At 42.7% G+C, this 16,078-nt stretch overlaps 1 protein-coding gene across 3 annotated transcripts in view; it reads left to right on the forward strand.

Moving 5' to 3' along the window:
* Positions 1-12,690, forward strand: part of cntln (centlein, centrosomal protein) — a 74,825-nt gene extending 62,135 nt beyond the window's left edge. Inside the window, exon 27 of one of the 3 annotated variants that reach the window (XM_053857679.1) lies at positions 12,670-12,690. In XM_053857679.1, the coding sequence (XP_053713654.1) occupies positions 12,670-12,678 (9 nt within the window). In that variant the 3' untranslated portion in view covers positions 12,679-12,690. Of the gene's footprint in view, positions 1-6,041; positions 6,323-6,490; positions 7,218-12,669 lie in introns of those variants that run through there. The other 2 variants (XM_053857678.1, XM_053857680.1) reach the window with 2 other exon arrangements.
* Positions 12,691-16,078: the final 3,388 nt, after the last annotated feature.

A 16,078-nucleotide genomic window follows, 5' to 3' on the forward strand; every position in this document is an offset into this window, starting at 1 on the left:
CCCTCACTGGATTAGACACTCATGCTGTGTTCTGAGTCACAGTGATGATAGTCTGAACGGAACAAACTGAATTCCTAATTGGAGAAAAAAGATGAAACAGATTTTTATAAGGCAAAAGGCCAGCAGTGACCTCAGTTGACTCTCTTACAGACCTTCTTCAGTGTGAAGACGGTGCATATTCTGATCCTACAACCCACCATAAACCCTCAAGAAGTGCTGAACTTCCAGCTGGTCCCTGTCCCTGTGACTGTGAATCAAGTTCATATTCCGGTCTGTTACCCAGTCAATCAGCCAACCTGCTAACTTTCACCTAAAGGCTGCATCCCTTTTGTATGGATATCACCTTTCTATATTAAAACCCCAGTGGTGCCGGAATCACCTCCTTTTCACACCTAATGAGAAGGAACCTGAAACAAAGACCCGGTGCTTTCCTGTGTTTAATCCAGGGTTTATTTAGGTCAGATCCCTAACAAATGCATGTTGCACACTGAAATGATGTTTCCAAACACTGTATCAAAAAAGAAAGATTTTTAATTACGGTATTTGTGGCCCCAAGTGACCAATTCCCTTTCATATCAGTCTCTAGTGGTTTAAAGGGAAAAAAGGGATCTGCTACGCTGCAAGAGCAGGTAATTACCAGGGAGAAGGCGAATGGGCTTGCTTACCTGAGCGCCTCTTTGCTAATGTGACATATTCATTATCGCAGATAATCAAATGCAAGACTTTATAGTACGGTGCCTTTGTGCTTGGGCTCCTTTTTTTAATCACTTTATCATGTTGTTGTTGTTCTGCTCCCGTTTGATAAATTTGATTTTCAAACAAAAGGGAGATCAAGGATCAAAGAGCCTTTAAAAAAACAACTGTAACTATCCCTTTTTACCTTGAATAGTGGCCTAGATCGGAGACAAACAGGGACAAAGACTTGTATGAAACCCTTCCAGTTGTGTGGAAGACTTTTGCCTGAGTGTTGCTCAAGCGCCATCCTGTCAGGGAACCGTTTTATGGATGGGAATGGAGGCAGAAAAACAATAATCTAGGTTTTGCTGATGTGCTGTTTCACTGTAAATATATGTTTATTTGGGGGGAGGGGTTGTTAAAATCTGCTCCATCTTCATCACACAATTTATCCTCATAACACTTTAAGGAAATAAACTTGTGTATCCAGTTTGATGAAGAAAAAAGGCTTTTTTTTAAACTTATGTTCAACAACCTGAGGATAACATAGTTTCCAGGTGTCACATCGGGTCATCCCCCGGCCGAGTCTTTTATGAGAAAACGACCGGCAGGTCCCACGCACGTCTGCAGGTCAGCAACAGTCTACTGGGGTGCGCTCCAGCAAGCATGTCACTCACTGTTTGTTATACATCTAAGGCCAAAATAAGTTGGAAGGTCCACAACAAACCTCATTTAAGAACCCCCCATCCAAGCCGGTTGTTGGCTCCTATGAGCATTAAAAGCAATATTGTTTAGTGTGACTAGACATGTAGATGGGAAAAGAAGTTGCCTTTCTGAATAACAGGTAGGAATAATTTTCTTAACATACAAGTGACTGTGATAAGTTCCCAATTGATGCCTGTTACTACCCACTTATCCCGCTTTTGTAAATTACACTGGCTGAACTTCAGTTTCATTAGAATGTTAATACTCTTAGGAGCTTTTGGTCCTGTAAGCTGTTGGTTAATATTTTAAGATTTCAATGGCCATCATTGTGGCATCTGCATCTTGCTTCCAAGGCAAAGCTTGGATGGTCTATTGTGTGCAATTACACAGTGTTCCCTGACCATCCAGGTGGGCCGCACGCTTAAGGTCCCTGTAGTGGAAATACAATAACAGAAATACTAGAAACAATTGCTTTTTATTTTGTCATCTTAGCACTCGTCTGTCATGGCTGGCAAGTAGGGGTGTAAGAAAATATTTATGTTCCAAAAATCATGACACTTGACAGTGCGATGCTGTATCAATATTTTTGCGGGAATATTGCGATTGTGTAATATTGTCTTGGTAGTTCTCTGGAGTTATTTTGTTGCTTAAGGAAGCTGCTTATTCCTCCGAAATTTAACTGGAAGTCTAACTGGATTGACTTCTTAACAAACAAACTTGTTTTCATGCAGACGTTTTGCGGAATTTATATTGTTGCAATATATTGCAATTTATCGTATCCCCACGCCTGTATCGGGATATGTATCATATTGCTATATTCCTGCTTTTACACAGCCCTTCTAGCAAGCGGCAGCAGAAAAAGAACTCCTTTTGGTTTGCAGGGAAGATGAAGACAGCTGATCTAATGTGCTCTGTGAACTTCTCACTCGCTACCACATCATTGAAATTCGTTTAGATATTCAGCAACATGACAAACTGCTTTTCACAAATTGAGCCCTTGAAAATAATGGAACTAATCCGCTCTTGGGGAGAAGACAGAAAAGCTGGAATGATCGATCGGTTAAGAAAAAAGAATTGGTATGTGTAATGCGACTCGCAGACAATGGTCACTGGAGTGCTGCAACTTTGAGCTGCTCCTAGCCTTGAGGTGCGCCCCGGGCTATAGAATACCAATGTCACTTAATTGGCTCATGAAAACATCTTTTGCTTGCAGCCGCTGTCCTTGTCCTCACACACCTGCCCGTATGCACACACACACTTGTCAGTGACTTTACATGTCAGTTCACTTCTGAAACATGTTCATGAAATCACACCTAGACAAAAGGTCTCCTCTGCAGGGCCTGTTGAATAGTAATAGGCATGAGTTAGCACGGCTTAATGCTGCAGTAGCTATTTTAGCGTGGCCAAGGGGGACAGGACCTCTTGCAAAATAGCAGTTGTGTTGCTTAGCACAAGCGCTGGCTTGCTCTGCCAAAGGGGACAGAGGCCCAGCTAAATCAACTGTAGCATAACATTAGAGCCAGTTCCTTACACTGCCCTAAGGAGCCCAAGGGATCCAGTAGAGCAGCTGCATCACAGCAGACCTTTAACCATCCTGCAGGGTATCAGTCCACAGCCAATGTGGCAGCTGGAAGAAAGGGAATGAAACTCAGTGTGCAAACCTGAGTGTGCTTGTCTTTCCTCGTGCATGCTGCTGCCAAAATCTGCCGATATGAGTCACAAATTGTTAGGAGAAGACCCAGCCATTTCTATTTCGAAGCAATGAAATCATTCATGGCCAAGAGGTCATTCCAAGATATTTGTCCATAATTCATTCTAGACCGTGTGAGGAACACACCGAGGAGGACTGTGATTATCTCTGTATTTGACCAATGGTCACACGCACACTGCATTCCCGATCATTCTCACTCCCAAGGCGTCAAATAGCAACTATTTGCAGGTGCTCTTTTGCACCCCCTGTTTGCACATGGGCGTTTCTGTGCCGTAAAACGTTTCCGCTCCCATGCGACGATTTGAACGGACAGCTTGGGGTTTGTGCATCACAACTTCAATCCCCACCTTTTGCCTCAATAGAAAACAATGGGTCACCATACAACGCAGAAGGCTGACTTCAGCGCCACTCTGCGATAAAAAGGTCAACTTGGTAACCACCAATTAGAAGTGTGATTTTATTTTTTTCCTTTTCTCCATTTTCGTTCCGTCACACCTGACGTTGCCGATCACTTCATATCTGGTCAAGTGTCTTGGACAAAGTCAACCTTCAGCGGCGCATGTTGCCACAGTATTCTTTCAATTTGATCAAAAATTTCCCACCAAAAATAGTAGAAATTCCAGTCTTACTTTAGAATTGGAATATGTCATGCCTAAGTGACCATAAGTTTGACTCGCGTTGCTGCATTTTTCTCACCAACAATCAAGTTTATAATCTCATAAGGTACCATATGTTCTAAGCAGCACCTCCTTTAGATTCGCTCATGAGCGGAGCTTAGGTTCACCGCAGGTTCTCCAGTTCGCCCGACCTTTTCTTGTCACCCCATGTGTCAAGTGAGATCTTAGCGATCCTGTGTCTGCATCATGTTCACTTATTTCTTTATTAAAATATTTGCCATGCCTAAATACTTGTTCCTGTCAATAACTGAACACAGATTGTCTCTTTAGTTTTTTATCACTATTTAAAACATCAGTAGAAAAATAAAAACAACACAACATGGCTTATCTAGATCATATTTACCTGCCAGTGTTGTTTACACATTTTCCCATGTTGGTTCTTTTAATGATCCCGTCTCCCTCTTTGGTGTCCCATCGAGCCGTGTGTTGTGCTGGTGTCTCTATTTTAGTGGGTTTGTTTGCATAGTTAGTGGCTCTAGGTGCAATTATAGTTGATGGGGAAACTGCACGTCTGCGTGCTCTGGAGAGAGGCAGCCAGAGTGAACGTTCCCCGGAGGACAGACACGGAGGGAGATGTCTCAGCAGTTACTTCTGTGTTGAGCTTCTCGGAGGAATAGCCTTGTGTTTGATGCATCCTCCGCTGCTGGAACCGACTCCCGCTGCACACACGCCGGAGCTCTCCAGCGGGCGCACTCTTCCCGGCACATGGGGCCTTGTGTTCCCTGCTCCTGTTACCTTTAATGAAGATGGGGAGGTTTCAAGGGGCAAACTGCGCGTCTGACTGAGACTTTCTCGCCCTTCAGACGTATCGGAAATTGATTAGACGACGGTGTCGTATCTCATCACAGTCCTGCGCTGTGATTCAATCATGTAGTGTTAATTCTATTATGAGAGATAATGGTTGCTTTTTTCTGCTCTTATTAGGTTTTATGTATCGCTTGTGTCTGCTTGTTCAGCATGCGCCGGAATTAATGAAGCCTCTCGCTTTTTCTATCTTCTGCTATATGTCACACATTCCACTGTGGGTGAAACGTAAACATTGAAGTTGAGGGAAGTAAGTAGTTTCCCTGCTTATACTTATATATTTACTTCCTTCCCAGAACCCACCTCTTCTGTCTGTTACACAGTTTGTTCACCACTGAGACATTGCTGTGACTCCTCCTTTTCCTGTTCAAGCTTTCTTTTTTGAGATGTTGTTCAACTCTCTCACAATGCTGCTGGAACTTTCTGCCTTCGCGTTCCACTAAGTGCTAGTCAAATTTTGTTTTCTAGATGTTGAAAAGTCTGGAATTAAGTATTTGTATGTGGATGGACTCTTTAGTCAAGTGTTCGAGTTAGCTGAAAGCTATGAAGGTGGCATCAACTGCTTCCTGCTTAGATTCGCTTCTCCTCAGGACGTTACAGATATACCTCTCTCATTCTTTCTTACCATCTTCACCCCCAAATTTAAACTGAGTGTCTGGTCGCCATCTTGACTGAAGGATTTTCTGCAGGAAACCCTTAAATTGAAATGATTTTGCTCACCAGTTGGTACTGGAATCACGACTTGTGTAGCCTACAGCTATGGGATTATCCTTTCTATAAAGTCCAGGCAAGGTTTATGGATAAATACTGATATTTTGTGAGGGGGTGCCTGTCGCAGATGTTGTATTATTGTATTGGTGTTATATATTTCAGGCTTTTCTTGCGATGGCATGTATAGGTTTTGCCATGGGGATGTGGGTGATATTGCTTGGATGCAAGATAAGAAATGTCAGTGAAACCCAAACACAAGAGCATGGCATCACAGAGAGGCACAGTAAAAGAACGGTTGCTCCTACAAAAAGGTAGATATTTGGGGGGTCAAATACAGTTCAATGCCATGATTCACAACGGTAACATTTGGCAAGAGACGGCACATTTACTCATATCTCTTCAGTCACTTTCACAGAGCATGAAAGTCTCTATTCTCGACTAGCATTAGAGACTATTGGCTACAATCTGGTCTTTTTCACTTTGCCTGTCGTCCTTAAGTAAACTAATCTAATCCCAATGGTGCTGATGTGTTCAGTCACATTGACACCATTTCCACAAATTGTGCAAACCAGCTCAACTGTCCAATCAAAGTTTGGCATCATAGCGGTCTATTTTTACAAACGCCTCTGTTGCTCATTTGTCAGTTTCCGTCTCCATATTAATTTTACTGTGGCCGTTCAAAGCTGAAACTGATGTATTGAATTATGCATCATTTACTTTAACCTCATGACTAACTTTTGACAGTTGCATTTCATAAGCGATGAAAAGTCATCGGGCGGGTGGCAAGTGGAACACCCACTTCGGTCAAAATCCAGTCCAAAGGAACGATTCTGAGATCGGAGTGTAAATGGGCTGCGCTGGAGATTGTGGTGTGGCTAAAGGTGAAGGAAACCCCTCTGGCAAAAAGTTTGTCCGATCCAAGGTCACATGACTGAGTTGAGCTGAGGATGATGTTAAGTCTTTCACAATGGACATTGTCCTGATGCAGGAATGTTTGAGTGGACTGATCCTTGAAGAAAGTCCAATTCAAAAGTAGATCCATTCTGAAGGAACCTCGCCAGTGCTTGTTTCCTCTCCACCATAACAGGCAAATATGCTGTAGAAAAACCTGCCAGGTGACAGAAATTTGACTTTTTTTAAGTCGTGTATATTGCGTGCAATTCTCTAACCCCCCTCAATCCCCCTCCCCCCATCCTCTCCCCTACAGATCCCCTCTGCTGGCCAGCTAATGGAGGCTGTACGAGTGAAGATGAAGGAGAGGAAAGTGCTGACAGAAGAGCTGGCCGTGCTCGCAACACCAGTCAGCGAAAAAGCCTGACTCCCTGGGCTGAGGCTGGGAAAACTGTCATCCTCCTCTCTTTCTCTCTCCCTCCCCGGCTCCCGCTCAGTGGGTGCTGGGCCGAACCAAGCTGAGCCGGAGCAGCAGAACCAATATTTGTGTGAAAAGCACTGTTGACTCACTCCGGTCCACTGGCTCAACACAGCAGCCGCGGTTTTGTAAATGAGCCCTCGACATCTGTGTTAGTGCTCAGTGTTCTGTCTATCTGAGAGAGTCCTTTAGCGCCCGAGCTAATTTACTCTGCAGCCACTCGGCTGCTCTCAGACCTGCGGTGGTGAGGCAAGTGCTTACGCCCATGTTAAAGTTTACTTTTTTCACCTCCGCTGCTCAATTATTCGGCACCTCAAGGACTTGAGGGGGCTCTGACGTGACCTCGCGAGTCGCATCGTCAAGACAATGATGAAGGTGAATGTGTACATTGTTTTGTTTTTTACTGTGTGTTGCACTCATGTGTCAAAGCTGTTTTACTGCATGAAGAAGATGACGCTTTAAGTTCAAATTAAATGAATTATTTGGGTTTTTTTTAATCAGCCTAAAATAATAATTCTGCCTCATCTTGTGCATTGTACAACTCAGAAATATAAAAGTTCATCGAAATGCGAATAAAACAAGACACTCACTTCCGCCTTGCATGTTGACACATTGGATGTCAGTTGCTGTATATAAAACCCCTTATGTGTCTCTGCTCCTTACTGACAGTCCCGACTGAAAAAGTCACCGTGCTTGAAACACACAGCCTTTTGAGTGGCTTTAATGGAAAGTGGAATGCTACTTGCAGAACAACAGCGTGCCATCCTATACCTTATATAACCCCAACTTCCGCCTTTTCTTTTATTCATTTATTTATTTTTTTATGTGAGGCGCCAGGATAAACATGTGCTACTCTTGAAAGCATAAACATGCCGTTGGTGTCAGCATTGGAGGCTGCAAAGTCCACTCTCTTTGCATCAACGTATCACACCATGGGAGTGAGAGTGTGTTGGACCGACCTCTGGTTTCCGTCAGAAGCCATGAACCTTTCAGGAAATGTATTACCGTTGATTTCAACGCTGCGGATTTACCTCCACTGATTTTCTTCTTCTTTACTGCTTGATTTTTGCAGTCAAGTTTCCAGAATTATACAGCCCCCTGCTGTCCAAATCATATAATTCGTTTGATGTTGTTGGTTCAAACTCTAAATAAGAATTTCAATTTAATAAAAATGAGGGGAAATATTGGGTGTAAATTGAGCTTTTATAGCTAGTCTTGTAATAACGGAAAAAGAACTATATTTTTAAATGAATACTCTTTTCTGAAGGCATTTTTAACAGCTCATCTTAAGACATTGCCGAGCAAAATAGTGATGAATCTGACCATGTTGTTTTCCTGTTATTGTTTGGTTTCTTTTCCACTCCCAGTCACATTATTAAACATCCGTGGGGTTGCCAGATCTGCGATGGCATCCGAAGGTCTGCCCGTGGTCTCACACTGCTCCTGATTGACAGCCTACTTTGGGGTGGGGTGTCTGTCTGCACCAAGTGACCCCTGCTGTTGACATCATTAACAAGGGTCCGCGCGCTGGCAAACCTCTTTTATCTGTTTCTGTTTTGCTTCCTCTCTTATTATTCATTTTGAATAATAAACTGTGATCCCGGTCTCTGCTGTCCTTGAGTCGGCAAACCACACAAGAGACCACACACTCCTCCCCTCAAATCTTCTCTCCCTTTTCTCCCCTTCTCCAACCTTTCCCTGCTTTTGTTTTGCCTTCCTCACCACTTCCTTCACCTTCTCTTTATTATGCGTAATTAGCAATAGTGTGAGGAGCCCTCCATTCAGGAATTAAAAAGAAATAATTCCACTTTTTAATCCCCCTCCCTTCTCAAATATATGCTAATGACGTCGTTTTCCTTTATCTTTTTATAATAAAGGATTAGGCCAGGACTGTCTCTCGCTGCAACTCGGGGACCAATTTAGCCGGGATCCAGGAGAGACGAACCCTGGTGGTTAATTACCATTCATTAACATAGTTTGCATCTTTCCTTCTTCTCCAATACCCGAGAGCCGGCTTTTGTCAATATTTGTCCCGTATATATATCTATATATATATATATTTCTGCTCCTTCTCCCGCCACCGTCCTCCAACGTGACTTGACGGAGTGGAACCGCTCGACAAAAACCTGGCGCCCGCCCCACCCACCCCGCGCTCACGTCTGCCTCCATTTGGCGCCTTCCTTCAGTGCGTGCGCGCAGTGTTTGTGGGCTGTGCCCCGCCATCCGGCCTTGGCTGACACAGTGTTGCTATTTCTGTGACATATTCAAATGAGGACCCCCTCAGCCGCCGATCCCGGGGGTTTAATTAACCTGGCCTTGTCTCCGACGCTCCCTCAGTGAAGATGTTAAAATGATGTTGATCCACCCTTCACCCCCAACACGCGCTAACGTGCTGCACAAGGCCTTCTATACTGTGCTCCTTTTATCTGCCACCACGCCTTTTATCTCACAGCCAGTTTGATGCCAACCGTCTCACATAGAAGTTGTGAAAGTTTTAAATCTCTCTTTTGGGCGTAATGTGAAGTCATAGTTTCATCACCTTGTTTGTTACTTGCCGTGTGTTCCTTAGCCAGAGTGAAGACCTTGGTGTAAGTGTTCTTTTTTGGGCTTCTGAAGGGCAGCCATCCTTCACTTTCCATGACCGAACATCTTGGGTCCTAAGCCTCTGATTTCGTCTCTAGTGCTCCCCTAGAATTGTCCAGATCTTATTTGCGTCTGGGTTTTCACCTGGATTTTTTTCCCCACATGGGTCAGGAAGGAGGCAGGGGGAGTTCAGCCAAAGCAGTCGACCAATCACAGTCGTTGATCATTATATTATGGAATTTAGCCGGCAAATTGTCATTCATGCTGCCAAGGTTGCGCCTTGTCACATCAGACCAATGAGGTTACAGGCGTTTTATTGACATTAAAGTGCTAAAACACGCTGTTTTCTGCACTATGAATTCCCACTTCCCTTCAGTTCCCACAGTGCCGCGCTGCTCAGCTGACTGGCTGTGGAGGCGGAGCCATGTTGAGCTGTATAGTTCACCGTAACTGAGTTTAATATTGAGTGTGGTGGTACCAATGCTGCTCTGCCCTATGTAAAATTGTTGCAGATTGGCTGCACTGTAGTCTCGGAAGGCGTCACCATTTCATGGAACCATTCAGTATCGGTAGATACCAATAGACCATCAACTAGTGCAGGGATGTAACTTTATTGCTGTAAGAACATTTATATATATATATATATATATATATATATATATATATATATATATATATATATATATATATATATATATATATATATATATATATATATATATATGTGTGTGTGTGTGTGAAACGGTGTCCTAATTTTTGCCGCCCACTAGATGGCACCGTATGCTTTTTAATCTTTGAAATTGAACTGGGATTTCAATGAATTAATTTTTAGTCAAGATTGCCACCTACTGAGCTCTGAAAATTCGCACACAGCTTCATGAAACCCCATCAATTCATCACTACCGAAATCTAGTGCTTTGTTGATGTATGTGATAATGGACCTCATCACTCATCTTTAAATTAAATTAAAAATGTAGACATAGTTTTCTCTGAAGTGCAGCATTTTTATTCCTTAATGCTACATAAAATATTATGAAGAATTAAGGAAGTTTATTTTTCAGTCTTTCAGCGGCCACCCTGCAACTGCACCAACTATCTTCCTAATTCACGCCTGTCTCCTGACTGAGTCTCTTTCTGAAGCTGGAGCTCTTCACTCTCTCTTTAGTGTCTCTCCACACACCTGCCGGCAGCAGCTCATTTTGTTTGCTTCGTATCACGGCTACCTCCATTCCTCATATTCTCGGTCTCACTCTACCTCTCTTCCATCCATCCATCCAACAGCACCTAATCTTTGGAAATCACATTAAATATACCATGTTTTCTTCCTTCTAACTCAACATGAATCACCCTAAATTTAAAAAAATATGTTTTTGCGACTTACATCCCAAAAAATGTCATTTTAATTTAATTTAGTAGGCTGGTGCAGATCTATCTGCTTTGTCACTTAAGTTATTTGATTTACATGTGTAACTTTTTGGTGCCAGTTTAAGAAGAAGTCATTGGATAAAACTGTATACACTTGATCAGCTGCACCGGAAATACACATGCATTTAGCCAAACTGAATTCAGAATTTCTGCTTATGACAGGACACATTTAAGAGCAAATATTTAAAAAGTCAAAAAAAACTTGACTTTCTCTGACGGAAATCTGCTTCTCCTTCAAGTGGAAATGAGATCTATGAGTTTCATTGTGTTTATTCCTTCAAATGTCATCTGCGCGTCTATCCCTTCCCCGATTCTATTTACATCCATTCTTCTTCTCTGCTCCTGCAAGACGTTCCTGGAGGGGGAGAGGAGGTCGGGGTCACAGGTTGACTCCAGGGTCGATCAATGATTTCTGTGGTGTTTTTGTCCCAGGGCTTCTCTGTAGTACTTTCAAGTTCCCTCGTTTGGTGTGAGTGTGCGCCACTTGGGTGGGAAGGCGGGAAGCCCACGGTACACAAAACAGTCAAGAGCACAATTAGTTTCCACCCATCTCGTCGGGCGGCTGTGGAGTAAATAGAAAAGAGCCTCTGGTGTATTTTTTTCTTCTTCTTTCCTCTCTCCACATCACTGACACAGTTTCACACCCAGGCTTCTGCTGCCAACACGACCCACTTCGCTTTGATATCTCAGGCACAGACACTTGGCACCGTCTTAAATAACAAGGTACTTGTGACACCGAGCCAAATGTTTTATTTTTAAATTGACGAATGTATAATGCAGCGTTTACAGTTTCCCTTTCATTGTTGCGCCACTAGGGTGCGCCACACTGACTTAACACTTGAGCTTCACAGGTGTAATCTAAACTTCATGTTGAGTTATTGTTTTCTATTAAACTCGTGCATATATCAGAGAAGAGATCTGGGCAGCTTCTTTTTTTTTTTTATTCATCTATTGTATGATACACAGAAGCTGGGAGAAAGATGTTTTCTCAACTCTTGTGTCAATCATTTGGAGCAGGAGTTCGTAACCTTTTTGATCTCAGGGCCCATAGAAGGAACATTGCTGATTCATTGTTGTGATTTCTGATTTCAGAATGACTGCTTCCATTTGTGTTCAAATAACCAGACAAGTAAACAAACCAAAACCTTGTGAAATGACCTGAAACCATGTGATCAATGCAAAGATTGTCATAGAAAAGTCCAACCAGCAGGAGAACCAGGGGCAAGTCATGTTCTGTTGAGAAAATTGGAAAAACTGTAGGTCAGGTCAATAAAATTCTGAATAAAATAAATATGATAAAACAATTTATTAATAGCATCAAATATTTTTGTGTAAAAAGTGTAAATGAAAGGATTGCCATGAAATGTTCTCATGAATTCTAATTTAAAACTTCTCTCACAGGTGAACAGTGTTTACTGTTGTAAACTTCTTTTGAAGAGCTTCTATATTGTTGTTCACTATCACAGATTTGCAGCTGTCAAGTCAATTCAGTGACTCACTACTGCCACCATATGTGCCGAATGTATTAAAACTAAGCGTCTCACGGCCCCAGAGGTGTAAAACAAAAAAACTTCTAGCTCCCTCTAGGAGGCGCTCGTGGCCCAACCATGGGCAAACAAGCATTTCTCCACTGCGCTGAACACTTCTTTACGATCAGCCAGGGGCAGCGAATTGGAGTGGGACCCGAGAGTCTGGGACACTTATTAAATATAGAAAAGATTCTGATGACTGTCTAGATATACAATCATATTTTTCCAACAGGCCTTGAAAACACTCCTGACGTCGACCTTCAAAATCGTAAATTCAAGAAAACTTTGAATTAAACTTGAGCTTATTTTGATTTTTCAAAAGGCCATTAGTAATTCCGACGGACTTGAACGCACCACTGGGTGTGTGTGACTTTGATGTGCTGATGCTTTTCATTGTCCAGATTTCTTCTGTTCCAGGAAATATAGAGAAGCAGTGAAAGTGTCGGGAAGCTGAGGTGTTTTCATGCTCTTCACCTGCAGAGAAGCTGAGCGAGGCCTTCACATGGAGCAGTTCAACTCAGTCATGCCTTCTTCATCTCTCACCTCTTTTGTCCTGCCATCAGAGGTGAGCTGTTTCTACACCTTTCTTCTCATACAACACTCAGTCTTTTCCCTGTAGTCAGCTGGGAAGACAAGCCCTTCCTTCCACAAACCAATGATCCACATGGACAGCAGTCAGGCTTCAACCCAGAACTATTTTGAACATTAAAAAAAAAAAAAAGGGTGCAGGTAATTTTTAGCGCCTTTCACTCCACCATATATTTGCCCAGGTTTTGTCACCATTAAAAGAACATATTCCCCTCCTGTGGCAGGAGTTTGTGCTCTGGTTCTGAGGACTCGGTCCAGACCAGGGAAGTGTGAAATACCGCCTCAGTACCTTCTCATACCTTTCCTGACACTGAACCATAGACAACCGAGGGTTTCATGGAAGATGTTTCACCAGTAAACTCATCTGTGATCTTTGTTTCCCCAGACTGGGGACCCCTCCACTCTCAGGTGCCTGGCTCCTTGAAGCCCATCTCCTCCTTGGCTAACTTTTCCAGCGCTCATTAGCGCCCGGACTAAAGTTTGGAGGGTACGGAGCGCGGCGCTAGATTCCCCCCCCGTTAAGTAGTACACCTCAGGTAATCATACTAATGAGTACCACCCCCACCCCCCCACCTCGCATCCCTTCTCTCCACTTTCTTCCACAGTGGCGAGCGAGAAGTGCCAAACAACAAAGACGTGTTTGTTTGCATCTGTTTAGCCTTGCACAGTGGCGGCGGCCCGACTGCAGGACGGACTGGAGGCTGCCCACCAGCGCAGGTGGAGCAGGCCCGGCATCACTGGGACCAATTAGAGGCCAGCGCAGGTACATTTGCATGTTGGAGTGGAGCAGGGTGGCATGGCTTGTTTTCATCTTAAAACAAGCAACGTTTTTTGCTTATAAAAATATATATATATATGCTTTGTTAGGTGAGAATAAATTCACATCTCGATCGCTTATTTACTCATATCCAGTTGTGTATGTTTGATTTCATGTGCACGCATGAACCATACTTCACTGCCAAAGGGATCCGGTCCCAGTGAGCGGCTGCGCTTACACTGCAATACAATCTTTAACCACATGATGGCAGCATACAGCAAGGTTCCACCGGTCAATCTACTGAGCGGTGGCGGCTCCGGGAGAGGTTTAATAGAAGTCAACCCGGAGGGTCACTGTTTTTTAACAGCAAAGTAACAATGCTATTTGCATAAAGAAAAATATTTCTCGTTTCTCGTGAGAGGACGTAACTAAACGCAGGTGACAGCGGACCAATGAGAAGCGGCGCCAACACAAACTGAGGTAAAGCGTGTTTTAAAATTATTATTATTTGTCATGTAATCATGAAAAAAATCATGATTTACACATGTATGGTAACATATAATAGTCACCACATTTAACAGGTCTTAAAGATCTCTCTAAATATATGCGGCTTCTAAACACGATTCCAAATGACGACATAAGATGCGTTGTTTTATTTTGTTAGTTTTTTTACCTCATGCATTTCCGTCTTCTATATACAGCTTTTACTGTTCAGTGAAATATTTGTCCACTAGATGGCGGCAAAAGCACACACTTGGACTTGTACAGCGCTAAAGTAACGGAATATATTTTGCTTGTTAATAACTGTATTAAGCTTCAAAGAGAATTACTGTATTATGTTTGAGTGAAATTGTATTGTGTTTTATATAATATGTATTTGGCGAAAAGGAAACCTGTCTTCATTACTCTCACGTTTATGTCAACTGCTTTAAAGGGGGCGTGATAAAAGGTTGATCAATAACTCAAGATACTTATAGCGACTATCAGTTATTTTCTAGTGTGACAAACATTTCTCCTAAAAAGGGTCGTTTTTCATCTTTATTGCAGCTTGCACAAAGACATGGACAGACTGACTTACGGCCGTAGTTGCGCGTGCGGGAGGGAGAAACGGTGTACATTTGTGGCATTTTTTTTTTATCAAGCCTTTTGTTTTTTAAATCAACTCGATAATGCTCAAATTCAAATATTACGACCATCTGCCTCAGCGGCGTCTAAGCACAGTCTTCCTCGACATGAAATAAGAGACGCCGTTCAATCATTTATGCGTGTTATGCTTTCATGATTTTTTTTTACTTCGTGTTTACACAGCTGCGACTGTATAGTCAAGTATTATCCACTAGATGGAGGCAAAAGCAGGCACTTTTATCATACAGTATTTATAGCTCCTCTTTGCTTTTTAATAACTATATTAAACTCAATAGAGAATGATAACGTTTCCAAATAGTGAATTGAACTAAAATGTTGAGCAAATAAATATGTTCACCACTTTGGCAAGACACTGATCTTGGGAGGACATTTGCTGTGTGAAGCCATTTTGGCTGGTCCTCATAAGGTTTTGAGGGTCAAAACATCCACATAAATATGTTGGGTTTAGAGTCCTGGTTAAGTTCAGCCATTTCCTGGATGTTTAGGTCAAGGGTCAGGCATGACGTCAATAATGGTCCTGACAAATATAGAGATGCAAAAAGTGTGAGTGTGGATGCCAGTTCTAGTCTCCATGAGTGAAAATCCACCCGTTAATACTCAAACTATGATCTTGTATGTGTCTCTCAGTACCATGAATGGTGGATGTGCTCACGCTCAGCGGACTGGTGAGAGCTATCGAGCGACTTAATGATGGCCACTGTGAGTCTTAGTCACAGACTGACTGGGATTTGACCATATGGGACCAAAGTCTGACTGTCCAGTGTCTGTCGCTCTCAGCCATCTGTCGTCCTGGTGGACGTTTGCCTGTGACTCCCTTACATTCAGAGACAGGTGGAATTTCACAGAGAGCTTTTACGGATGGTAACAATTCTGACTTGTTCCATGAGTCACATGCTTCAGTCTTAGTGTATTACTGTAGCTGGCAATACTCATCTGTTTCTGCACCCCATCCTGGCTTCCATGGCGTAATGTATTGACTTTGGAAAGTCGACTTTTGCGTCCTATACTGATGAAAAAGGCAAACTTCAGTGTAGAATGTTACGTGCAAGTGTGTCAATCCGCAACCATTTCTGTCAGAAAATATATCTATTTATCAACCTACAAAGCAGCATAAATTTATGGAACTTAACATTAGCAAAATCAACCCCATAATACTATCGCCTTCTTTTGAATCTATTTTAAATTATACATTTTTTTTATTGATCCACATACATACATTACAGATATCAACCCTTTTTTAGATTAGATCTCGCAGGAAAAACATAGTTCTCACATGTGAATGTGATTTAAAATGCTTTTTACAGGTGTGAAACGGGACAAGACGTTAGGTTTATTGAATCTGATAGTGACGGCTGAGGCAGCAGTGTGGAGCTGTCCAAGGTGCTGAGTCTGCAGACT

The sequence above is a fragment of the Synchiropus splendidus genome, chromosome 2, assembly GCF_027744825.2.
Source record: "Synchiropus splendidus isolate RoL2022-P1 chromosome 2, RoL_Sspl_1.0, whole genome shotgun sequence".
Taxonomy (NCBI): Eukaryota; Metazoa; Chordata; class Actinopteri; order Syngnathiformes; family Callionymidae; genus Synchiropus; species Synchiropus splendidus.